Raw genomic sequence first — 27,839 nt, 5'->3', positions numbered from 1 at the left:
ATAATCCTTTGTAATCCACAGAACAACTTTATTCTACCGTGTTACATTCATATTCAACACTTTCATTCTGCAAGGTACTTTGTGCCAAGCGTACCAACATGTAGAGCTTTCCTTTATGAAAAAAGAATGAAAACAAAAAGGCATCATCAATTTCAACTCAATTTTAATATGCACAAGAGTTGAAGGAAACAATGAGCCACCTTAAAGAGAAATTTAATCTAAAATTTATAAAAAGATATAAATAATCAGAGGCCAAAATGCTATCTGGTCACATTAAAACAAGTTTCTTTAGCAAGTAAAAATCTTGCAATTCACATAAAGCTTGTATCCATTTACAATACAAGGCAACTCTACTCTTTAAAGTGGCTCAGTCTAGGCGGCTAGATATTCCATGAATGTACACCTGCTATAGTTTTGTTCATCAATTATTAACAGCTCCCACTGCATTCCCACCTGGACATCTTTTGCAGCAGTTAGCAGCCAAAACTACATTAGTCCAAATGCAATGTTCTGTCCCTTTACAATGAATGCACAGGGAAACTAAAACATTTATGTTCAGTCACAACAGCAACAAAACCCATTCCAATAATGGAATCATCTCAACACGATACGTATGTTAAACAGAACTCCCTGTTAATTTGAACAGTAAATACAATGTTGTTCTGCAGAATAAACCAGATGTACAGTTAGCAGCCACTTGAGCTTTTATACAAGCCTTATATATGACAATTGGAAATATATATTTCAGTTATTGTACAATTAATCAACCTTTAGTATGTAACCTTCAGAGATCAGCATTCTCTGATTGCCTATATTGCCAAGGTCCATGGCCACATGATTTTTTTTCCACATTAATTATAAGAATTAGCACAGGTTACGATTCAAAGTGTGTGTAAGACTGAATTACTGCAAACTTGGAAGCTCCACAGATTAAACCCAAGTAAAAAAAAAAAAAAAAAAAAGTCTCTACTTTAATCAACAAACTAAAAATAAGTTTATACATTAAGGCAAAAAAAGCTGAAAGCAAGATTCTTAGTAATAAAACAGTTTTTAGACAGAATATTTGTTGTGTTTATTTTTTATTTTTTTGATGAACCTTCAAATTGTTGCATCAAGATTCCTGCTTTCAGCTTAGAAGCTTACATAGATTGCAGCTCAAATCAAATACCATGCACAGCATTGGACAACTATTTAGTTTTTTAAATAAGCAGGAACACACAGGTTGAAGTAAGTGGTTCAATAGGGCTCCGGCAAAGCTTTCCTGAAAAGTGTAGAACTTGGCTCCAACACAAGAGTTCAATTTATAAAATTGCAGATTCCAGAACTCCAAAACACAAATGCTAGGAAGTTGTTTCTCCTCTTAGTTTGTTAAATTTCAGTAAAACAAACCATCGCTTCCCCTTACTCACCCATCGCCTCCAAAAGTAATTTGTTCATTGTCATTTTGTACACTTTTGTGAAAATTCTGTTCTTCCAATGATTCTTAGAGAATATTGTAGTGCGGAAAAAAAAAAAAAAAAACTCAAGTTGACCTTATTTTGAAAGCCAAGTTCCTCAGTCTATATCCAAAGATCAAAATGTTCATCACATAGCATTTGAAATCTTAACACGAATACTGTTAAAAGTGATTACTGAAACTGATGGTGAGCTTGTGATACCAGGGAAGGAAAGGCAAGAACAAAAACCAAAAAACCATTTACAAAAGGTTGGGATTTTTTTCTCCACTGATATGGCGGCAAATAAAATAGGTTTGCATATTCATGCACGCTTATCCTTTAGTCTGTGTGATAGCGACTTTTGGCAACTGCAGAGTGACTGACACAAGGCTTTTTTACTTTAGAAGCATCAACTGAAGATGCACAAATGTCCGAGCCATCAGCACTTTATATTGTGGTTAGTGATTCTCTTGTGGTTTTGTAGAGGTCGGTAGGTGGTGCTGAGCAGCTACAATCCAATTCCGCTTAAAACTTGAACTCCTTGGTCTGCAGATTCGAAGTGGGGTCAAAATTAAAGGTTCCTCCTGAAGTGGCTTCAGGAATGAGGCTGGGATCCTCATCAATCTAAAAGATGGGGAGAAAAATAAATTTCCAGAGTAAATCTATTCTAAGTTTTAAAATGGGCTTGATTAGCTACAGTGTTTTGGTAACAAGCTCAGGTGTGTCATCTTAACCCTGATGGATGGATTGGATCAAGCTGCTATGCAATGGGAGGCTTATTTCCATCGCTGTTAATAGAACAGAAGCTTTGGCATTTGCCTTAATAGTTTTTTCAGGCAACTGTTTTCATGGCATACCTCGAAGGTTGATAGAAAAGGGAGAATGCAAAAGTGTTTGGAGGAACCATTTCGAATCAACTGCTAGTCAGCAAAAATGACCAGTGTCAAAACGCATAACACTGTACAGAATATTAATCCAAAATGGTGAAAAAAATAGAATGTTCAGGGTGCAGTTTCCTAACCTTTTCATTAAACTACCAGCACTAATTGCACACGACAATGCATCTGTGATCTTTCTAGCACAAATGCTCATTGTTACCAGCATTTTTTTTTTTAAATTTTGGACTTCGAGTTGTCTATAACAAATGTGAAAAGTTATCAAGTGTAGGTGTAGAATTTCAAGTTTATTGTGTTGCACATGGGCAGTGCTGGAATGAATTGCTACCCACCCCCCATCCCATTCTATATCATTACATCACCAAGTCCAAAATGTACTTACATCATCTCCAGAGAAGTACTGATCAATAATTTCAAAAGCTAATTTGTAGATGTCTTCATTTTCATGCTGCTGCAAGGTTTCTATCTTCTCTAAACCTGTGATAAAAAAGTATTGCATTGAAATTGTTTGCAAGATATATTTACAACATTCAACAAATGCATATTAAGGTTGCCATGGGTATATAAAACACACACTGCTGTGCAAAAGTCTTAAACATGTTGCATTTTTCTACTCCGATGCATTACGAATTATGAGCATCAACAATTTACTCAAAGCCTCCACTAGTGTTTTCTACTATTATAACAACCTTGATTTGCATAAAGAAGGAATTGAGTGATCAATGCTTGCATCAAATCAACAGTATAAAGATCCATCTTGAAATCAGGACTTAAAAGGATGTGTTGCAGTAAGAACACCTCTGTTAAGAAAGGGGAACAAGACAAAAAGGCTAAAATATGCACAATAACACAGACGTTGGACTATGGAACAATGGTCAAAAGTGCTTTGGACTGTTGATGGAAGGACAACGACACCTGTGCCTTCTGCCAGTTCTGTTGTCAATTCAACGCTTGTCTTCTTTCTATTCCTTAAGGATATTATCGTCAAGTATTGCTCATCCTTGTTAGACAGCTTTTTGGATCTTCCAGTCCTGGGTTTGTCAATTACAGATCATGTTTCTCCGCACTTGTTGATTATGCTTCAGATACCACACCTTAGAAATCGAGTGATGCAAGCTATTTCACTCAATGTTTTTCCTTCTTTATGCAAGTCAAAGTTGTTACAATAGTAGAAAACACTAGGAGGGTTTGAGTAAATTGTTGATGCTCAGAAAGCATCAGAGTAGAAAAATGTAACATGTCAAGACTTTTGCACAGCAGTGTATGTATGTATGTATGTATGTATGCACACACAGTGGTTTGCAGAAGTATTCACCCCCTGCTGGCACCTGAACGTACTCCGACATTTTCAAATTAGACTTTACATGTAGAATCTACACAATCTACTCCACATTGACAAAGTTAAAAAATGCATATAGAATATAAATAAGTAAGATTTACAGAAAAAAACAGATTCATCTCAGTTGCATAAGTGTTCAACCCCTTTGCTACTGCAGCCCTAAATCAGCTCAGGTGCAAATGATTTGCTTGAAAGGTCACAAAATTAGTGAAATGGTTTCAGCCTGTGTGTACTCAAAGTGGTTTAACTTGTAGATAACTTCCCTCAGGTATATAAAGACTTGCAAGCTGCAACTCACAGTGATCCAACAAAGCAACCATGAAGACCAAGGAGCTTTCGAAACAAGTCAGGGATAAAGTGGTAGAGGCACAGAGCAAGAGAAGGGTACAAGAAAATTTCAAAAAGGTGCAGATTATCCCTCTCAGCACAGTGAAGTCCATCATTAAGAAGTGAAAGATGCATCATACCACCCAGACACTACCCAGATCAGGTCGCCCTCCCAAACTGAGCAGCCGGGCAAGCAGGAAACTGGTTTGGGATGTCACTAAAGAAGACAACAGTGACATTGAGACATCTGCAAAGTTTTGTGTCTGAGATGGGAGTCAGTGTTCACACATCAACAATATGCCGGTCCCTACACAAAGCTGGCCTGTACAGACGGGTGGCAAGAAAGAAGCCATTACTCAAAAAGCCTCATCTTAAAGCACATATGGATACATGCAGATGATACTGCAGACATGTGGAAAAAGGTTTTGTGGTCAGAAGAGACAAAAATGTTACTTTTCGGTCTAAATTCCAGTGTTACGTCTGGTGCAAGCCCAACTCTGCACATCACCCAGTCATCACCATCCCAACTGTCAAGCATGGTGGTGGCAGCATCATGTTATGGGGATGCTTCTCTTCAGCAGGGACTGGGAAGCTTGTCAGGATACAGGGGAGAATGGATGGTGCAAACTACAGGCGAATCCTTGAGGAAAACCTGTTTGAGTCAGCCAAGACTCTGAAACTGGGGAGGAAATTCACAATTTCAGCAGGACAATGACCTGAAGCACAAAGCCAAAGGAGTGGATGAACAAGAAGAGAATTAACGTTCTTGAGTGGCCCAGTCAAAGTCCTGACTTGAATCCAATTGGAAATCTATGGCGAGACTTGAAGATTTCAGTCCATCGATGACCCCCAACAAACTTAACAGAACTGGAGCAATTTTCCCGTGAAGAATGGGCAAAAATGTAACCATCCTACTGTGCAAAGCTAGTAGAGACCTATCCAAAAAGGCTCATAGTAATAATTGCTGCAAAAGGTGATTCCTCCAAGTACTGACTTAAGGGGCTGAATACTTATGCAACCAGTAAATTTCATTTTGTACATTTTCTTTGCAAGTTTTGCTGACATTTAACCTCCTCATATAACAGTGTTCAGTTTAACCACTATAGCTTTGAATGTAAAAAAGTTAGTTTGAAAAACTGCACATACATTATTTGTAATTCAACAAAATATGACATTGGTAAGGGCGAATACTTCTGCAAACCACTGTGTAATATTATATATATATATATATATATATATATATATATATATATATATATATATATATATATATATGAGAGAGAGAGAGATAGAGAGATATATTGTGTGTGTGTGTATATATATATATATATATATATATATATATATATTTTATAGATTTTGTTTTCCCTCAGGATTGATGCTCAAGCTGTGCTAAAAAAAAAAAGTCCAAGTTTCATCAGACACCTCCAGTATACTTAGGGCTTCTGTCTTAATTTCATTTTTTGGTGATTATTTTTACCTATTTATATGCAAGGACTGTAAATTGGGGGTGTTTTATTGGTTAAAAACGAAAATCAGAAGCCAAGGTTATACATGCTACCAAGAAAGATATACATTAAAAAAAAAAAACCTGCAGATCTTGTGACATGGTTAAAAGAAACTGTTTGCGGTCCATTTATTCAGCGCATCTCGGACGCGTCAGGTCCAATTTATTTTCACACGCAGTTTATTTTAGACGCGCTGTTTTAAAAGTGTTTTTTTTAAAACGGGTTTAAAAGGCACTGCAGATCAACAGGACACTCAGTACTGCATCTCCAGCCACGCCCCACCCCTTGTACGCTATATTTTACACATGCCTCACTTGTAGAACATGCCGATAAATCATCTCCTGATCACTCGTTTTATCATCCAAATCCTCAATAATGCGATCCAAGTCATTTTATTACTATAAACATCTAAAAAAAAAAGCTCTGCAAATGTTTGTGATATTCTTTGAGCGCTGGATGCAGAAGCAGATATCTTGTTTGTTTATGTCCGTGTTATCTATGTGGTGTCGGGGCTATCTGTATTCATGAGATAAGCCCCCTTTTATTTTCACCTTCTCTCGGCTCCCATCGGTCTCACTCAGCCATTGAATAGTTTTCTCTGCTTTTTCCAGAGAAAAAATGACTAGAGACCTGTTTTTTACATCTTACTGATGATGTCGGACAGGGTCCGACATGGGACCGGAAAGGGAAAATTGCGATGTCGGACCAGATCCGACATAGGACCGCAAAGGGTTAATGCTAACTTAAACACAAATGGTCAAACATTAAATAAAAACAAACTCAGTGAAATATTTCACTCAATGAAAAATACAGGGCTGGTTTCACAGATCCTGGTTAGCCCCAAAATCATGGACTACCTTAAACTTTTACCCAATGTAATATTAGGTGCTGTGGAACCAACCAAAAAGAAGCCGACAAAGATTTGGCTCATGCCTCCATCATGAGTTTCGCCAGGTTTTCTGGCTACGTTCAAGCCTTACCTCCACACTCCTCTATTATTTCAGCTATGGTGCTGGCTTCATCGCTAGCCATTATTAAAACATTTTTCAGGCCATCCAAGACAACCTGCACCACCTGGGAGTCTTTCACAGACAGCAGGTTACAGAAGGGCGGGATTACATTCTGCTGCACAAGGTACTCCACCTGCAAAAGAAGGAGTGCTGTAATTCTGAACACAGCACTGGGGAGGTGTGCATTCACAGTAGTTCCTTTTCTTTCTCTCCCGGAGGTAGCGAGATTGATTTAACCCCTCCAAATGTTTTGTATAATTAACCACACACAAGATTTGGTACATTGTTTCCCTCTCTCAAGTTTGTAAACCAGCAAACCACCCTGACAGTACGGTCACGTATCCCAAACAAACTGTACATTCACAACACAATACCTTCAAAACAGGTGTGTCTGCCCGTCTTACCTGATCTTTCCTTCCGCTTATTGTTAAATTACTAATCGCCCAAGCTGCTTCTTTTTGTGTGCCAAAATCACCCTGTGTAGAGAAAGCAATAGGTGAATCATTCGCAATGGGTATTTTAATGCAGTTGAAACAATTGGTAAGAAAAAGGGTGCTCCCTGTACCTTGCCAAAATGGGTTTGTATGTTCAATTGGAACTGCTTAATTTAATCACTGGTACAGAAAACCTCCAAAACACCCCATTAGCAGCAGACAAATGAATTAACACAAAACTGTTTTAAATGAAAAGATTTTCTACTCTATTCAGCTCACCTTAGCCAACTGATGTATGATCATGGGAATCAGGCCAGCATCTATCACAGCCTGGACTTGCTGCTGATTTCCAGCTGTGATATTCGACAGAAACCACACAGCTTCCTGCAAGCATAAACAAACAAACAAAAGCTATCATGATGGAATTAAGGAACATGTTCCCCACCAAAAAAAGACACAAAACCACAACATCAGTACCATGAAACTGTATTAATGTCAAACAGACGGTGTTAATGTGGAGATAACACTAACATCCAGTAAGATTCCTATCAGGTAACCATGCTGTATTATAAATACATTCAAATTAACAGAAGTATGTTTATTGCTGTGTCTGCCCTGTACTAGATTTTGGAAGGGCGGTTGAATGTAATGGAAATGAAATGGTTACGTCACTGTAGCTTGCCTTATTTATCTTCTCTTTTGGGTGTGTCAGTAGGTTAGGGAAGTGTGACAGCACATCGCAGTTCAATACAACTTGAGTCTGTTCATCAGTGCCCGTCACAATGTTGCCCACTGCCCTCAGTGCTGCGGTCTGTATTGAACAAAAAGGAAACCAATTGATTTCACATTTAGAAAGGAGGATTTAAATAGATCTCACAGTATATCCAAAAAACAATTAAGACTTGCATCACAGCCAGAGGGGGGAAAATAAATAAATAAAATGACACATGCAGCAGATGGATAGTCAATTCCTCATCCAAGTGAATACTGAACACCCACTGAAACAACGATGCACTGCCATATCAATACTGTATATAGTTGATGCATTTGTCCAGGACAACCGAGGATGATCAATTATGACTCAGTCAATAAACACACTCTCATTTGATGAATTCAGGCAGTGATCGATAGTTCCCCCAAGAACCTCTCTCCGTCACTTAGACTTGTGGCAGGAATAGTCGACGTGATACCACCGAGACGTTTCATAACAAACCTCCACCTCATTCTCCTCACTGCACAGAGAACCATTGAGTGAGAAATCTAGCACTGCGGAATGTCAGGAAGAGCCATTCCCATTTCCTACTGAAGGGGTTAATCTCACCTGAACTTTGACCTCTTGGTGACTGAGAAGTGGAACTAAAAATGGCACCACTCCTGAATCTATCACCATCTGTATCTGTTCATTTCCTCCATCTGTTAGGTAGGACAGAGCCCAAACTGTGTCCACAAGGATCTGCAAGAGAAGAAAAATAAGAAAAAAAAAAAGTGTAAAAGTTTAAAATTCAGGCATTGATCAATTAATTTAAGTTTTGAATACATTTCTGCACATTAAGCCCTTTGGTCATGACATTTTCAATTACATTTAGATTTTTTTTTTAAATCAGTTTAATATATGCATTATAAAATAGATATACAGATAGGAAACTAAAGATGATACAAATATATACGCAGTGACTGAGGGGGTTAAAATGGAATATGCTTAAGCAATTCCTTTAAAAATATAAAATAAACACTTACATTGATGTCTGTGTGGTATATAAGTACACACAAGGCTGGCAAAATCTGTAAAAAATAAAACAGGTAAATGTTTTAATGAATGGCTTGCAATGCACCTTTCAAGCTTGTCACTGGAACCAACTCAGGGGCATAGTAATTGAGCTGTAAATGATTTCAGTTGAGTGTATAAAGCAGTGTTTTTATTAAATGACACAGTTCCATTTTAAAAATGACAAGTCAGTTTTATAGTTTAACAAGAATCTTGGGGACTGAGGTAACCAACATTAAAATATCTTCTCTAAACACTGGACTCTAGTGTGCTGCTTAGCAATGCACAATGCTCGACAGACACACTAATGTCCCTTTAGAACAAGAGCTGCCTATTGTGCCCAACTAAGTGGTAGTTCTGTAATGCAGACAACTGCCAGACAAATTGAAAAGCAATTCACACTCCAGTATCCAGTAACTCAGTGGAGGCAACACTTAACACTCTGATTCTATTAAACTACACAGACAGGGGTTATCAATTCTTATAGTACGCTTATATACACTCTAATGTCTAGGTTCTGCATATATCACAGTCATAAGCAGTTTTAGTTTGCCATCTAAAATATAGAAAATGTGTTTACAATTTTTACCGGGACACCCGTCGTAAATCCAATTAATAAACCTCTGACCAATGAAGCAAGAAAACTTGGCAAAGATGTAATACATTTAGACATCTTTACTCGTATATACCTCAGACCACCCCAGCTTTCATAAAAACACAGCTTCAGGAAAACAAGAGCAGAGCTAGTCTGTACAAACGGTATCGTCTAGAGCAGAACACAGAGAAATTGATATTAAAAATCAGGCCTTCAGACAGCCACACGAACGACCTGTAACAATGGCTAGTCTGGAGCAGGTGACTGACAGAGCCATATTGAGTATTACCTCCTGCACAGTTTCCATGGGCGGTGGGGGGTCCTTATTCCTGCAGAGGTTGACAATGACCCATGTGACGTTCCGGAGGAAGGTGATGGGAATGGAGGGGTTGATGAAGGACAGAAGAGGTTTGACGACTCCCAGTGAGATAACATAGTCTCTACACTGAGGACCATCCCCTACAGAAACCAAAAACCCAAAACAAATCATTAAAAGATGAAGCCTACAGCTGCTACATGGGTTTGTTTGTTTTGCTGCAATGGTAGTTCTGTGTTTCCTCTTAGAGCAATTACTGATCTGAAACACTTTGGAACATTAATAAAATTATACATCTTTCAACTATGAGTAAGCTTATACTGTGTGTGTGATATACAATATATAAGAATATTTAGTTATCCAAATCAAAGATTACTAAATGATTAGTTTCATACATCGCAGAAGAAACACAGCAGACTCAAAGTTCATGGAAATGCAGGATGGGTCACAGTGCTGACAGCACCTATGCAACTGATGAACAAACCTAAATCTGAATACCTGTCGGTTAGCCGATGTTCAATGAAAAGTATTTAGTACTTCTACAATGAATATCAGTCGTGTAGTCAGAACTATAGGAAATTAACCGATTCAAAGGGTTTGCAGAAAGGCAAAATGTCAAATACTGTGATTTAATGTTATTTCCATCAAATGCCAGCCAGAGACCTGGGATGAGGTCTGGTTCACACTCATTTGCCAAACTGGCTGGTCCTTCAAGCCAGACTGAAGGTTTCTCTTTCTAGGCTTAACCCTTTGCGGTCCTATGTTGGACCTGGTCCGACATCGCAATTTTCCCTTTCTGGTCCAATGTCGGACCCTGTCCGACATCAAAGCAAAAAACAGGTCTCTAGTCGTTTTTTCTCCGGAAAAAGCTGAGAAAACCATTCAATGGCCGAGTGAGACCGATAGGAGCCGAGAGAAGCCGGGGAAAGAAAAAAAAAAGGGGGGGGGGCGTATCTCATTAATACTGATAGCCCCGACACCACAGATAACACGGACATAAATAAAAAGAACATCACAGACATTTGCAGAGCTTTTTTAGATGTTATAGTAACAAAATAACAACTTGGATCACATTATTGAGGAGTTTGGTGATAAAACGAGTGATCAAGAGATGATTTATCGGTATGTACTATTAAGAGATATTTGAAAAATATAACGAACAAGAGGTGGGGTGGGGCTGGAGATGCAGTACTGAGTGTCCTGTTGATATGCAGTGCCTTTTAAACCTATTACTGTGAAAAAAAAAAACACTTTTAAACAGCGCGTCTAAAATAAACTGCGCGTGTGAAAATAAATTGGACCTGACGCGCCTGAGACGTGCTGAATAAATGGACCGCTAAGAGTTAAAAGCGATTAGCTTAATTTCTTCATTGTTTATTTTACTATTCCTGTGTGCAATTATTCCAAGAGGTTCTTATTGCAATAATTGGCACATGTTCTAGAACTATGGGAAGCATCCAGAGCAGCTCCTAATCTTGCATCCTAGCACAGACTTATCAATGACTGCAATCATAAGGGGACAGTCATTTAATTTAATTGAAGCTACTTTAAGTCAGGTAAAAGTGGCTACTCCAACCTCCATCAAGAAAGCATTGGAAAGTAGCAACTGAAGTTCTTGCTTCACCAGAATGTTCAACTCTACTTCATCTGCAAAGGATTATACTTTCTTTTTATATAAAGTCTAATAAGCAACATGCTATTGTATTTTGGGGTGTTTGAACATAATCTTGGGTACATACCAATGATGTTTCCAAGAGCCCAGACTGCCTGTTCACATACATTCTGGTGTGGTGAATGTAGCAGTCTCAGGAAAAGTGGGACAGCATCTGTGAAACATTTACATGTCAAATACTATACTGATTTCTAATATTAGAAATCTGACCACTACCAATAACAGGCAGTAAAAGACATCTAAAATGTACAATACAATATTTGAATCTGTGTGTCTAATTTACTAAATGATATTCCAGACAATCCATTTTTCTACCATCAATGAAATAATCTAAACACAAGAGCTGCATGTTGTTAAAATAAGACAGATTTACTTACTGGATTTCACCACAGCTTGAGTCTGTGCAGAAGTACCAGATGCAATATTAGTCAACGCCCAGGCAGCTTCAAATTGCAAGGATGGGCTGGAAGACAAAAAGGGGTACATTTTCAGGGCTGCACATGTTTCGGCAAGAATTTACAAATTGAAATAGGAGTTTTTGTAAATAAATACAAAGCATAAGGTGTATGTCCTTAAATGGTTTGTAAAACATTATGTAAAATGGATGTGTGAAAAAGATATGAATGTTGTTGTAATGACCAGAGATACGGCACTGAAACAGTTAATGTTCACTGAATCACTGAATACAGCTGTGTACCAAGGTAAAATAAAGTGGCCATGAAAGGGTTACTTTTACTGGACAACACTGGTAATGGAAGTTTAATAATTAAAAAAATATATATACATACAACTGTCTATCTAAGAAACATTAAGACAGTAACTCCCAGTGCACTGTGTTTATGCAACTGTATGTCAAGGACTTGGTCACCAGTACATTTAGATGGGTTTATATTACCACATGGTTTATGAAATATGAGGCTTTAACACGGGTGTTGGCAATTTTTCCTCTGATACCCACGATTCAACTTGACAGAAAATCGCAGAATGTTGCTGTGTATGAAGTATGAAGTCAGAATCTCAAAAGATTTGGTGGCAGAAGTAAATACACAACGCGTAAATCAATGCCCCGGAAGAGGATTGTTACGGACGCCCAAATCTTGATTAGAGCAAATGCTTCTTCATCCCTGCTGCAATTTGGCTCGCGGTCGGTCACAAATCAACAAAAATATGGCGAAACAGAATAAACAGAAATGTTCCTTGCGGAAGTGAAACCTTTACACAGGCGTGGCCGTTTGTTTTTTTGTCAGCTTCCGAACTGCCGTCATGCATTTTGTCTCGCTCGACACAGGTCAAAGCGTGTTGACCCACATCCCAAGATGGGTCGCTGCGACCCAGGTCAACCCAGGCACATGGTTTCATACTACGCGGGATTGTGACCAGGGTAGCCAGAACCTGGGTTGGAGTGCCAGTGTGAAAGGGGCTTAATATTTGTAGTTCCCAGTTCATCTTAGTGTAAAACTGCTCCTGCAAAGTTAACAAGGTGCTGGTTGAGAGTTTACCGACTCCAACGTCAAACATCTTCAGGACCACACTAACATTCCTGCCTTCTGTTACTCTACAGCACAAATTGTTTGTAGGGGGCTCCCGAGTGGCGCATCCAGTAAAGGCAGTAAATGGTGAGTTGGCAGTGTGAAAAAAAGCGGTCGGCTGACGGCATATGCTTCGGAGGACAGCGTGTGTTCGTTTTCGCCCTCCCGAGTCAGCGCAGGGGTGGTAGCAGTGAGCTGAGCCAAAAAATAATTGGCCATTTCCAAATTGGGGAGAAAATAATAAAAATAATTGGCAACGACTACATTAAAAAAATTAAAAAAATAAAAATTATAGTTAAGACAGGACTTACTTGTCATCCCTTTCCAGACACTTCACTAGGATGGGCAAGATTCCAGATTTTATCAAGTCATCAATAGGAGGATTTCTGTCACTGGAAAGTAATTTTCTGCAAGGAACAAAAAAAAGCAATTATGTAAAATTATTAAGCAGATAGGTATTCAGCATTATATGAAAGAACTGTCAACCTAATGTCAATATGCCCAATTGGCTGGAGAGATTTAAAAGAAATAATTGGCTCAGTCGATATAAATCGGCTCCAATTTTTTATTTTTTTTTTACTTTCAAAAGAGAGATCCAGTTTAACACAGCAGGTACGCCACATTTCAGGATTTTTCTTGACATGAACTTCCAATTTTTACTGCGGCACGCCAGGAGACATTCATTTACCATGGCAACAAAAAACGATGCATCTGAAGTGTGTGTGTGTGTGTGTGCGCGCACACACACGTGTGGAGTGATGGGAGGAAACAGTGATCCTGTGGTTGTGAGAGTAGTTTATCTACAAGACTAACACAGAAACAGGTTTTCATTCCAATCCATGGAGTGGCTCAGTGATGTTTTAAAAGGCATTTTCCTGGTGCTTCCATTAGCAGTCTAGCTGGACTCACCTACCAAGCAGCTAAATATTCTCTAGCAAAACTTGAATATAATGAACAGTTGAAAAGGGACCAAGAGACACAAGTTTACAAACAAGGTCATTATTTTGGGAGAATACACACACCTCAATCCAGGAGACAAACAATTTAATCAAGAATTTGTAAAAATGAGTCAAGATTAAATCCTGTATCCTTTTTCAATGTAGTGATTTGTTTAAGACCGAGTATTGCGGTGCAAGATGGAACAAAGACCTTTACGATTATAGAGAACCACCGCTCTACTACTCTGAAAACAAGCTTTCAAACACAGCAGCGATCCTGACAAATAAATTGACTAAATTAATGAAAATGAAAAGGTCCACTTCCCAGGTGTTTGATTCAAGAAATCCTACTTTTTATATATATTTTGTTCTTCCCCCTTCCCTCTTACCTTGCAGCCTGCACTGCGCTCAGCTGAATCACTGGATTATCATTGGTGGCGTTCTTCAACGACAAGAGAGAAAATAAAATCATGTTACAGCATCATGTACTATAAGGCTATGGCTAAATATAAAATATCAAGCTTGGAGACCAGAGTTAAGGTTTACCTGTAAGATAGCATCCAGTGTTACATTTTGCTAAAAAAAAAAAATAATTAATGAACATTAGATAAAACATCTTTAAAATGCAACCCTCAATTATTTAAACTAATCATTATGACTGAGTGAGAATAGATCTTGCTTATTGAAAAGTCTGAGTGGCAACACACTATGACCTAATTTCTACAGATTATAGGGTAGCATACTGAAGGGTGTTAAAGGGAAAGCGTCACAGCAAGATATCCCACAAACTAGAACACAGTGGAAGGAAGGAAACGCCAAAGTTCTACAATTTACATCCAAGCTTCCTCACTGTGACGTTGTGATCAGCACTTACGCCTTTTATTAAACAGTGAATAGTTATATACACTGCAAGCCATCATACCCCTTTGAAATCTGAATCTACATCAGAGTCTTCCAAGCTTTCCTCATGAGGAACATTTCTTTTCTTCAGCAAGTGTTCGTCTCGTTTGTTCTGCGAGGAGAAAAAAACATGAATTACTTCACAGATGATTCTTAAAATGGTCTGTCTACAGATTACCTCTGGGTGCAATTGCATCTGGATGCAGACTGCTTTTGCAGATATGTCAGATTTCTGGATAGAGCATGGGTGAAAGAAAACAAACCAACAACTGCAATGCAGACAAGCCCGTCTCCAGCCGTGATTATGTTGCAAATCAAGACAAAAGTCTTAAATTAAATGATTAGAGTGGTAAACGATTATAAAATTGCCTCAATACAGAAAAATGGCTTTCACAGTTAAGATGCTAATTCAGCAGGGGGTCAGATTCAAGGGATTTTACCTTTGCGGGTTTTCCTAAACAGAACAGATGACACAACATAATATTAAAAGAACTGCTGGAGGTCATCAATTCAAGACTCGCATTTACTAATTTATATGAATCCTCCTCATCTGTAGATATGACAACTTACTTCAATCCCAAGCAAACCCTCTCAAACTGACGCTTGTGACATGCCCCCTGTCAATTTAATGTTAACAAAGGCTCACCCTTTTTAACATGCCAACTGCTCCTACTGCTTAATTTATTAACTGTCAGACAAGATCAAATTTACTGACTGTGCCTTAGTTCCTCTGCAATGAGTCTCAAGCCTCAGTAGATTAAGGAAAATCCTGAATACAGTCCCAGGTCTAGTGCGTGCTCTGATGCTCACTCGATACAAACAATGGACAGCAGAGTTTGGAGGTCTTCAGGCAGTGTAGATTAAAGGTTCTTATAACCTACTGCCTGCTACAGAGTGGGATAGCTTTAAGGGGGTCTATGGCAATATCTGTCAGGCACTGCAGAAAAAATAAAAAAAATAAATAAACCAACAAGCACTACAGTAACATGCATATCGCCAGTCCCAGCTTATTCAAAATTTCAGCAGTCAGTATCATAGAAAGGTGCATCACCCTGACCAACATTCGCAGCATGTACATGTAAAAACACAATTAGACCTATCCCAACACAGACACTCAAAACTTGCTATAAAATGTCTTGATCAAGCACAACAATTGTACCAATTGGATAGATAGATAGATAGATAGATATATAGAGAGATAGAGAGATAGATAGAGAGAGAGATAGAGAGAGAGATAGAGAGAGAGATAGAGAGATAGAGAGATAGATAGAGAGATAGATAGAGAGATAGAGAGATAGATAGAGATAGATAGAGAGATAGATAGAGAGATAGATAGAGAGATAGATAGAGAGATAGATAGAGAGATAGATAGAGAGATAGATAGATAGATAGATAGATAGATAGATAGATAGATAGATATTTAAGATTCATAAAATGCTGGAACTTTAATGTAATACTTTTAAAAAGTTAGAAGGTTTTGCAAATGCATGTCACAGGGTCATGGTGTACCAAGCTTTCTGCTAATTTAAGTGTGAACTGTCTGCATACTTTTGTATCACACATCCACATCTAAATTAAGAAGACATGACACCATTCAGAAATTACTTCCCTTGACCAAGTGCAAAGTGCACCATCCTGTTTCCAGTAGGATCGAATGGCTGTAAAAGCTGGGTGACACAGCAAGTCGCACTGGCATTGCTGGGATTCCTAATCCTCCTATTCATTCCATCATTTATCAAACATTCGACATTTATGACTTTCTGCAGCACAGAACAAGCAGGCGTCTTTATCGAATTCTGCCAGGGGGTGTAAAGTTGTCTAAGGCAAAAGTGTGGAAACGTGTTGACTCTGGCAGGGGCATTATTGCAGAAGGTACTTTTAACATTAGGCATGCTTGAAATTCAAAAGAGAGCACAGCACACAGTCACGATAAAGAATCAAGAAGTGCAGTTAACATATTTAAGGACTGGTGAAATACAATTCAAAGCTGCTGCATATGTCCACTGTTTTGTCATTTCAAATATTTTCAGAAAACAAACAAACTTTAAAGCTGCAGTGTTTAATGCAAAATATCGTGAAAAAACACATTTGTAGGTGAAAAACTCTCTATATAATATAAAAATTTGCTACATTCAAAAATATATAAAAACATGTGAAACTGAGTCCACTAAAATAAAGGGCTTTACATAATTTACATAATTTGCAAGTAAGAAATGGTGTCCAGTGTGAAAACAAAACACTAAACACAATAATAAAGTAACATCCTAAGTAGCACTTTATCATTAAAATGTCTAATACAAATAAATTGTGCCTACGTTACAAGCTCTTGCAGTGTCTAAATAAAATAAAAAATCCAAAATATGGATTATAGCATCACAACAGGAATGTATAATCAATCAGACTGAAGCATCTATCATCTGATCCGAAACCACCAAACTCCACGTCTTCGATATCCGAACCGAAGATAACCCTAACCCTGAATCATTCACTGCACAGAGCAACTACTTCTAGGAGTTTTTTTCTATTAATGTGAGCTGCGATATTTCCCCTCAGACATTATTTGTGCATGGTTATTAAAAACCGGAAATTCATGGTACAAATTTGACCTTCAGCTAAAAGCTAAAAGTTGGGATAGGGCAATCATTCAAACCGGGGCGCTGACTCGGCAGAATCCGGTATATACAGTGCTCCCTCGCTATAAGGCTCTCAGTTACAACGTGCCTCAGATATAACGCTCCTACAGCATGTCCCCTAATTCCCTATACTAGTGATTCATGCAATATTTCTACAGTAAATACAGTACTGGTGTTGTTCAAACTATAAACAACTTCAGTCTAAACTTCCGTTTCTGTCTCTCCCTGTCGCTTCGAACTGAACTCCCGACCACCATTTAGCCGGGCTATTTATAGTTTAAAAATTGCTAATTAAAATGATCCATGAGTGGGAATGTTACCTTTTTTTTGTAAAAAATATAGCGTTGATTACATGGTACTTTATGCATGGTTAATTCACAGAGTTACATTTTTGCTTCACTATATGTGCATTATAGAGAGGGAGTTATTTTATTTTGTATTTTAGTCAGATGTGTGTTGTTATGTCACCTTACGCTGGAACAAACCAACTAAAAATTACTCGTGCCAACTGAAACTGAACACTCCAGTACTTATTTGAGGTTGCACATTGGTGGAATACTACAGCACATGTATTTGTGCTTCAGTGACTAACTAGTATTGAAATAACTGGACTGTACATCATGGTGCACTGTGCTGGGTAGTGAACCCAGCACGGCAACTGACTCAGTGGGACCTTGTGCAGGTCATGTTAACCTGTGACTCGATACGACAGGAGCAACCTGGGCACCCAGGAAGGATCCTGTGGGGTTAAGTTCTCAGCTCCGAGTGGAAGCCGTCGAGCGGGACGGGCTTTAAGGCAGAACGCGTGGGAGAAGGCGACGTGCACCGGTGACTACAGACCCATTCAAAAGATTTTGTTTCTGGAGCAGATCAACCATGACGACAACTCTGTATTTGAACTCTGGGAAAGTCAGGTGGGGATTCCCTCCTGCCAGGGCATTGGGGGTGAATATTGCCATAGCGTTTTTATTTTAAAATATTTTGCTCTAGCCTTTATCACACGTTGATCATTTGATACCTGCCAGAGACGGCAAAGGGTAGGAAAATAAATCAAGCTCCCAATGATAAATGATATACAGCTGGCTGTTATTTATACAGTATTGCTCTATCCTTTCCATTAGGTAAATAAGGCGCCTGTATTTAATATGTATTTATAAGGGTAAAACATTGTTCAACGATACTTTTTAGGGAAGTATTCTAATACTGAATTGTACTATTAAAATTAACAGGTCTTACAGAAATAAATGTTCTCATGTCATTATGTTGTGTTGCAAATTCTATTGGAAACTGACAAATCCAGCTCTTACAGCATGTGCATAGTATAAATGTATTTAATATTTATTCAAAGTCGTTTCAATAAATATTGTACATACAAATCTCAAACATTAAATGTTGCAGGGAGCTACAAAAAATTCCAATATGCTGAAGTTTAAAAGTTTAAACTTTTAGGAAGTTAAACAAAATCAAAACGCAGCAAGCATTGTGGGGTGGCCTTGTCTCCTCCAAGTGAGGTTTCACTGTTTGTGGTATCTTCATTGATCATTGCTACTGTGATTAATCACTATGAACGACTCACCCCCCTCCCCCCCTCCATAGAATCTGAAGCAACAGTTGAATGTGTTAATTACCTTTCTCAGTTCTATTGTCACTTCATTTCGATGTCTTCTCATAGTCTGAAACAAAAAAAATACATATAAAAATCAACTTAATTCAGCTTAATCAAGTTGGTGTTAGCTTACATTGTGATGAAATTAATTCCCTATAGCTTCTTAGTTTTCTTAATTGGTGAAAAGTCACACAGGAAATGCAATATAACAACTCAAAATCCAAGTTATACAAAGCTGCAAAAAGTTAGAAAGGGACAGACAGTGACTAGTAATGAATCAACCTTTAGTAAGAACTGAACTCTTTAAATAAGCTTGCAGGTACAATACATGCCAGACACAGCTGAGAACACACAATTACAGGAATTAGAATCACAAACAAATAGACCACTATATGTACATTTTCACTAGACATGGGCTTCAATAGATATATTAAATTGTGACATACGTATGCATGCAAATACAAAGACAGACATCTGTACATCCCCAGATTCTGTGCAAAGCATGTCCAAACCAAGATTTTAAAACTAACACCAAAACCCGGCCCAGTTCACACAAATGAATATAGTTACATTTACTTAACCATTTAGGCAAGTGTCCTGAAAACTCATTTCCTTAAAAGAAATAGCAGCAGCAAGGTAAAGATGCCATGAGATGAGTTTATACTTTCTGTTCTCACCTCAAACTACAGTACAAATAATCAGGTGATGCTAGCTAGTCAACTAATGGAGATAAGACCAGGGCATGAGGCAAGGGCAGCAGTGTGGAGTAGTGGTTAGAGCTCTGGACTCTTGACCGGAGGGTCGTGGGTTCAATCCCAGGTTGGGGACACTGCTGCTGTACCCTTGAGCAAGGTACTTTACCTTGATTGCTCCAGTAAAAACCCAACTGTATAAATGGGTAATTGTATGTAAAAATAATGTGATATCTTGTAAGTCGCCCTGGATAAGGGCGTCTGCTAAGAAATAAATAAATAAATAAAAATATAATGAGACAGTCCTCGTTATACAGCAAGTTAACAAGCAGACATAGGGCTGGGGAGCTGCAGAAAGCTCAGCTATACTTCCATGTTTTGGGAATCCGTAAACCACACCAGTTTCAGGAAGTCTATTGTGACAGCCCTCTGATGTGGCGGAATAAATATTGCAACCGTGCCTAACTAAAAGGGCGTAATATGGATGCCAAATCCATCTCCGACAATGGGCTTTCTCTCTTTTAGTGGTAAGGTCTCAAGTTGCCTGATGGCTTCTGTCTCTCTATAGGGGGTGGAGGGTGTTGTGCAACCGGACCCTCTGTTATCCCAAGTTAGAGATCAGCTCTTAGGGTTAAATACAGATGGGCTCTGGGACAAAAGTCTGGCTTGCCTCTGAACAGAGATAAAAACAAGAATACCACTGTTGCTTAGTTTTGATGCAATCTCGCTGCTCACAGACACTGTAAAACAGTGAATGGCTTTTACACCTCTGAAAGATTCATATTGTACAGATATCTATTCTCTCATGAAATGGTATAAAAGTCTGGATTTTAACATGCTCTGCTGAAAGGTGTATTTTTTGTATGGCAGCCGGTCGGGATGCGTGCAGTTGATGCAGACAGCTGACCTAGTGGCGAGGGGGCACGTCACAGAGCACAACCCACTGGGGGAAAATCAGGGACTCTGCTAAAAACACACCAAAGGCATGCCACAAAAATAAAAGAAATACAAAACATATAACACTTTTTGTGAGCTGTGGCTAAATCATAGTCCTGTGGTACACTGAATTAATGGCCCAGCCCCACCCCTACCCCCACCCCCACCCCTACCCCTAACCCCATTTCATAAAAGATTTACCAAGAGTGTTTGACTAACACAGCAAATCACTCTAATGCGCACTTGCAAATTATTCTGTTCATAGATCTATTAATAGCCAGTGGGTAGGAGTTTCTGACATTTTATAAAAAGCATTGCAAACATCTAAAAAACAATGAGCACTGCACGCTCGTGGACAGAAAGAACAATTATGAAACCGCTAGAATATGTAAGGTCGATTTAATTAGGAGATTTCACTCATTCGTGGGGGGGGGGGGGGGGGGGGAAGAAAGAGAGAGAGAGAGAGAGAGAGAGAGAGAGAGAGAGAGAGAGAGAGAGAGAGAGAGAGAGAGAGAGAGATATATCCATCTCTATTATATATAAAAATCACACACAAAGGATTAGAGAGCCAGATTGAGTTTTAGAGGCATCATGCAGAGAACAGATTACTGCAAAAAAACCCCAAAAAAACACAATACTGTCTGCATATGACGTTGAGCAACATATAACCAATAGCAGTTCGCAAAGTCTTATTTATAGGATTGTTTTGCTCTGTTACAAGAGGCATGTAAATGTACATTGCTTTACTCCTCACAGAGTTAAATGCAAATAACCCAATGCTTAACATTACATCTCATGATAAAGCAGAACTGGTACACCCAACATTGTTATTGTGACATGTATCATGTACTCTTCTAACAATCTCACTGGTACCAACATGCCTCAAGTAGACGTGATATATTGACCTAGTGGTACATCTTACAAGATGAAACAATCGTTTCTTATGGCAAACACAGGGGAGTTATAAAATAATTGGTGTACCCAACATTTTGTAAATGAGACACGATGCAATGATAACTACCCCATAGGGAATCTAATCTTTAACCTTGGGGATCTTACAAATATATAGTGTGTTTAAAAAAGCAACTGTATCCAATGCAGTCAGTCCATTTCAGACACACATTCCACAGAACAAAAAACAAAACATGTCCTAGGAGACAAGAGCCAAGCACCTGAACACAGCATGACAGCAGCAGAGTTTACTTCGAAAGCATCTTATCCTTGCAAGCAGTGTGGTGCTGAACTAGAATGAAGTGCACCGACAACAGTGATCTGAATGCCACTATGCCTCAAACAGACTTGTGCTGTGCAAGAGCTCAGGAACAAGTCCCTGTTCCTACATGTGTCCTAGACCCATAAACTAATGGGCTGTCCTGGGGGAATACCTCCAAAGCGACTGTCTGAACAGTGTAATGCTAATGGATTATAGGAATTAGATTTTACACAATCAATTTATCATTTTACTGACCCTTAGGTTGTGTGTGAAATGGCACCAAGGACATGAAGACCTGTTTAGGTGGTACTCGGGCCATGAACTAAAGCCAGAAAAGCAAGAGACCTTGAACATTTTATAGTGCTTCCGGAGTTATATAAGAAAGAGAAAAGAATACTGACAGCTGTGAAGGCTCTTTCCACCATGAAGCACAAGTCTAGTGCAAGTGTACTTGACTGTCAACTGAGAATTAACAGAATTTCAATCCAAACTGTGGGAGGATGAGGGAGCACTTAAATAAAACTGATTCAGTATCACCATTTGGGATGTTTCCATTAGAAAGAGTTTACATCTCCTACATCTGAGGCTGGCTGTACGCAAGGACATGAATAAAACTAAGGACACAAGGAAATGAAGAAACTATTTGAACAAATATTTATGAATTCAGGCATATTTAATGGTCCAGTTGCTAAGAATAAAAGTTATTCCTTTTGGAGACAGCTTAAGTTGTCCTAGAAATCTGTCCCTTGATATTTCCCCATAGTCAATTTGGATTAGATGGCCGATCATGTGTAATACGCATCTTGTCTTTTTTTATAACTGCGATATAGAGAACTGAAGACTAGAATGCAAGACAGGAAGTCTTAAAAGGGGGGGGTACATTGTGCAACATCATTCAGGACGTCGTATTCAGCTGCAGTGCCACGGGAAGGGGCCAAGTTCATTGTGACATAGCTTTGCCAGATTATTTGACCCAAAATCGCAAGGATCATAAATGTTATTAGGCCATTCAATGCATTTCTTTTTTTCTAACAGTTATGATGGTCTGTAAATAAGAATGAATGTGCCCGAGTGACGTCAGCATTCCCATACGGCTACAACCCATTTGGTTTTGTAATACAAGATATCAGCCATGGCATTATGCAAGTGAAATGCTGAATGGTGTCTCCTTTAGTTAGACATGGTTGGTTAATCAGCATTGTTCTTTATCTCCGGGAGACAGCAGTTACCTAGAAAAGCCGAATGAGATTTTAGTGTGAAATCTTTTTTACTGTTTATCACATTGTAATTATAGGTATGTGCCAAAACACCCTCTCTCATGGGTTATATTTATATTCTACCAGGTGAAATTTAAGTAAAGTTTGATGCCATGGCATTGAAGCTTAACTACAATTAATGGCATAACAGGCAAATCATAATAAATAAATAAATAAATAAATAAATAAATATAACTATGTATATATATATATATATATATATATATATATATATATATATATATATATATATATATATATATATTTATTTATTTTTTTTCATGAAAAGAAATAAAACATGTAGCCTATACAATACTGTGGAAACACAAACCTTGTCTAAATGACAGAACAGTCAAATATAGAAACAGAAAACTGATTTGAGAAAGCATCAAAAAAATAGGCATAGAGATTACCCAAACTGACTGTCTCCATTGCAAGACAATTATTGGTATATTTAAAAACTATTTTACATCCTGTTAAAAGTTGTCAATTTAAAAAATGACAGTTCAATAGGATGTGCCATTATTTATAAGATACTACATTTTATGTCAATTGTATTGTACCAAAACAGTTAATACTCAAATGTTGAATTCATCTGTGATTAGGATTAAAGAGGAGGCAATCACATTTGTATGACAGAAAATGTGTGCGTTTATGATGTTATTGAAAGGTGTAGTCCCAGGGTAAAGTTAGATCAAGACAGAAGCTCTGTTAGTACCATAAACCGTCGCGCCAATAAATGGCTAGACACCATTACCCAATAATGCAGTTTTCAAAATAGGGCAAACTCCACACGAAGAAGAACGTACAAGCAACGTACTTCAGTTGTTTTCCATTACAGTTATTTCTTGAATATGATTAATGCGCTACTAAAGACAGCAACCCTGCGGACGCAAAATGTTTTTTTTTTAATGTCCATCGGTAAGGAGGAAATAGGATCAGTTTATGTGGTCCCTCTACTAGAAATAAATACAAGACCGGTATGTGAAGCAGAAGAGCTTGACACTTATACAGTAGTACCCCAGCCAGGGGGAGGGAGTGTGTGCACAATATTAACCTTACAAAGTGCATGTATTTGCGGTTCACGCCATCTAGATGTATATATGATTAAGTGTTGCATTTGGCTGCTAGTGTATTTCAACAATACCACCACACTCATGCACAATCTGTTTCACTTCAGAAACACAGGTTTACGGCCTGCTGTTGTTACCGTATTTGACTATAGTCTAGGAATTGGTTGGCTGGCGTTCGAACTGCAGATTATTTTACCAGTTGGCATTTAATTCCCTTCCCATCGTCTTTTTTTTTTTTTGTGGAAAGCCAGAACCGGCTCTCTTTTCGCGTCAGATTTGTGTATATTCCAGTCTAAATATACCAAGAACAAACACGAAAAGCCATCACGTAGGAAGCTTCAAGACTTTAAAATTAACGTGAATGGCCGTCTTGAAAAACACCTTTTAAGAAACAAAAATAAAAGAATCGTTACGAGACTGTGATTATTAGGCGGATTGTTGGAAAAGAAAAGGCCTTCCCTTAGGCCGCGCCCGCACTGCATCATGATGATGATGATGATGATGATGGTGGAGGTTGTTCCGGAATAAACGATGCGGTTCATACCCCGAAAGCATCCAGAACACCCAGCACTGGCACCAGACCGTCACTTTGCACCTGCCTCCCCTCGAACACGAATAAGTAACACCCCCACTTTGGATCTCGGGCTTCCCTTACCTCGACATCGCGTCCCTTGTTTTTGAAACTCTTGATGCGATGGTTCTCTAAGCCGGCGTTCTCTGCCATGGCTGTGTGCTCGGTGCGTGCACTCCGGCGCTCGCAGCTCCTGTGCTAATGGGAGACTGTCCGCCGTTCAGCGGAGAAGGGGGCGGATGGACGTAACGGAGCGCTATGATACACGAGTGAGAAGGAGGAGCCACGCTCAATAACTCAACAACAGGGAGAGGCAAAAACAGTGAGGGAGCACAAATGTAGGGATGATATTAAAAGAGCTCTAGCGGAAATGTTAGTCAAGTCAACTTGAGTTTTTTTTTTTTTAACTTACCATTTTTCGTTACGTGTTTATGAAGTTATGGTTATACAGGGAGTCACAACTAATTAAATGGTGTGGTAAGGAAAGTGGAAAACCTAACTGATATTGTGGGTTTAATGGTATGATACGATCGTTTATTTTCGCTTTGGGAGGTGGGGGAGTTAACAGTAATTCCCACGTTCAGTGGGTTCAAATACAGGAGAAATACTAACCAGTGCATGGAACAAGCGCCCACCCTGGAGATATGGAGGTACTACAAATTCTGTACCAACAGCAACCTTGAAATTAGCGTTTATATTTGATCCAACCGACGTATTATTCTTATGATGGCCCTTAGCTGTAATTAAACTTGTCTGTTATGCTTTTTAAAGGAATTAAAGTAGTGAAGGCTATTGTTAACACGGTATGCTATGTGTTCATATGTTGAAACAACACTGCACAATTACACAAAGCTCAATTTTTAGTTTTAGTTACAGTAACGTGTAGGTCTTCACTCTATGTTCAGATGGAACATAAAATTCATACAAACAGTGAATCCATCAAAGAATAGCTACTGTATATTGGTACTGTAGTCGAGGGTAAACGCAGGTAAACTGAGTTTACCCACTTTTCATTTGGGGAATATGGCTTTCACCCACTTCTCATTTTAGGAATACAACATTTATTTACTCCGACCCTCCTTAATCCTAGCTATACCAAGGCATTTAGCTTTAAACCTCGCGCGAGCAAGAACATCTCTTTTTAAATCTCGCAAGCGTGTTACAACTTGTATCCAATTGAGTAACCATTCAGTGTTTTATTAGATATACACCGATTTCATTTTTTTTTTTCTATCGGTGGTGTTTTATCGGTTAAAACCGAAAATCAGAAGCCCTATATATAAAGCAAAATGGGTGCATTTAATGATAGTCAGAATGTCTTCATATTAAGCTTTGGCCACACCAAAATGATTCGTTTACCTACCCCCACCCACTGCACAACTGCTGTACGTGGAATTCTGGCAAACAAGAAATACTAAACAGAAATTCAATGACAAACGTTTTGATTAACAGTCTGTTTCCGTGTCTCTTTCAGCATTAGCACAATGTTTAATACTTTACAGAGGATAAATCCTGAAATGCGACATGGCCAATCATGTCACACCATTGGTATTGCTAATAGCCATTTTCAGGAAGTTCATTGAACCTTGTCAGTACTTTGAGCTGTCAGCAAGGTTTAATACATACATACATATATACATATATATATATATATATATATATATATATATATATATATATATATATATATATATATATATATATATATACAGTGCCTTTCAAAACTATTCAGACCCCTGACCAATTCCCTCATATTACTGAATTACAAATGGTACATTGAAATTCCGTTCTGTTTGATATTTTGTTTTAAAACACTGAAACTCAAAATCAGTTATTGTAAGGTGACATTGGTTTTATGTTGGGAAATATTTTTAAGAAAAATAAAAAACTGAAATATCTTGCTTGCATAAGTATTCAACCCGTGTTGTGGAAGCTCCCAGTTTACACCGATGAAAGAAATTGCCCTAACGAGGACACAATTACCTTACCATTTGACCTTTGCCTCAGACAGCTTAGGGAAGAAGTCTTGAAGGTACTTGAAGGCTGCCGACTCCTTATCTAGAGCTCTTACAAATTGTTTCATAAGGCCCAATTTGATGTGCAGTGGTGGCATCAGCATCTTCCGGGGGTCCACCAGTGGCTCCCACTTAACGTTGTTCCTCCCCACAGAGAACTCGGTCCACTATGGCCAGTCCCGCCTGTGGTAGTGCGCCTTGGTGTCCCTGCTGTCCCAAAGGCAAAGATAGCAGGGAAACTTGGTAAAACCGCCTTGGAGACCCATCAGGAATGCCACCATTTTGAAGTCTCCTATGACCTTGATGCCATCTCAGAAAAATGCAGATATGTATCCACTTAGGCAGCTGAAACTAAACTGAACTGGTGGGCTTAAGGCCCCTGTATTTATACTACTATTTATATTACTGGAAAGTTCTAGAAAGTTCTAGAAGTTACTCCAAGTTTACTCAGCACTGAATCTATCTGGAATGTTCTGGAAAATAGGTAAATTTCAAAATATCACTGTCCTGGTCACAAAAGCAAAGTTTGTGGGGAATAATAGCCATTTTCTATACTTTTGAGGCATAAGCAATTAGGAAATAACACTTACTACCCAGGAACCAAAAAAATAAAATAAAATTTGTTACACAGTGTAATCAGGAAGTGGAAGCTGCATCACACCACCCAGGCACTGCCAAGAAAAGGCCGTCCCTCAAAACTCAGCGCTCAAACAAGAAGACTTGTGAGAGAAGCCACAGAGAGGCCAATAATCACTTTGAAGGAGCTACAGAGTTCAGTGGCTGGGAGTGGAGCAATGGTGCACCAGTCAACCATATCAAGAGCTCTGCATAACACTGGCCTGTATGGGAGGGTGGCAAGAAAGAAGCCGTTACTCAAAAAGTACCATCTGAAAGCACATCTGGAGTTTACCAGAAAGCATGAGTGACCCAGCTGTGATGTGGGAAAAGGTTTTGTGGTCAGATGAGACCAAGATAGAGCTTTTAGGCCAAAACCCAAAGCGCTGTGTGTGGCGCAAAGCTAACATTGCCCATGCCTCAAGACACACCATCCCTACAGTGAAGTATGGTGGCGGCAGCATCATGCTGTGGGGATGCTTCTCATCGGCAGGGACTGGGCATCTTGTTAAAATTGAAGGAAGAATGGATAGAGCAAAATACAGGGAAATACTGCAAGAGAAC

At 38.7% G+C, this 27,839-nt stretch overlaps 1 protein-coding gene across 2 annotated transcripts; it reads right to left on the bottom strand.

Moving 5' to 3' along the window:
* Positions 1-146: 146 nt before the first annotated feature.
* LOC117406122 (importin subunit alpha-4) lies at positions 147-24,974 on the bottom strand. 2 transcript variants are annotated; one of them, XM_034009950.3, is made up of 17 exons: positions 24,730-24,974; positions 18,927-18,971; positions 14,688-14,777; positions 14,313-14,341; positions 14,155-14,214; positions 13,139-13,234; positions 11,676-11,761; positions 11,366-11,452; positions 9,600-9,769; positions 8,688-8,732; positions 8,272-8,403; positions 7,633-7,761; positions 7,230-7,334; positions 6,921-6,992; positions 6,487-6,649; positions 2,715-2,809; positions 147-2,060 (listed from the first exon to the last, which is right to left on the bottom strand). In XM_034009950.3, the coding sequence occupies exons 1-17, from the start codon at positions 24,796-24,798 to the stop codon at positions 1,962-1,964; spliced, it is 1,572 nt and encodes a 523-aa protein (XP_033865841.1). In that variant the 5' UTR covers positions 24,799-24,974; the 3' UTR covers positions 147-1,961. The 2 variants fall into 2 exon arrangements, with proteins under 2 accessions (XP_033865841.1, XP_033865842.1); XM_034009951.3 differs by having other exon boundaries at positions 14,155-14,207; positions 14,312-14,341; positions 24,730-24,973.
* Positions 24,975-27,839: the final 2,865 nt, after the last annotated feature.

Source organism: Acipenser ruthenus, chromosome 9 (genome assembly GCF_902713425.1).
Source record: "Acipenser ruthenus chromosome 9, fAciRut3.2 maternal haplotype, whole genome shotgun sequence".
Taxonomy (NCBI): Eukaryota; Metazoa; Chordata; class Actinopteri; order Acipenseriformes; family Acipenseridae; genus Acipenser; species Acipenser ruthenus.
Note: the sequence above shows the minus strand (reverse complement) of the source record. Positions and strands in the feature narration are given on the sequence as shown.

Excerpts from the sequence above, each read along its gene's own strand:
- LOC117406122 (XM_034009950.3), bottom strand. The coding sequence starts at position 24,798 with ATGGCAGAGAACGCCGGCTTAGAGAACCATCGCATCAAGAGTTTCAAA. Across the intron at positions 11,453-11,675 it reads TCAAGCTGTGGTGAAATCCA|ATGCTGTCCCACTTTTCCTG; the intron begins GTAAGTAAATCT and ends AATGTTTCACAG. Across the intron at positions 2,061-2,714 it reads AGTACTTCTCTGGAGATGAT|ATTGATGAGGATCCCAGCCT; the intron begins GTAAGTACATTT and ends CCCATCTTTTAG.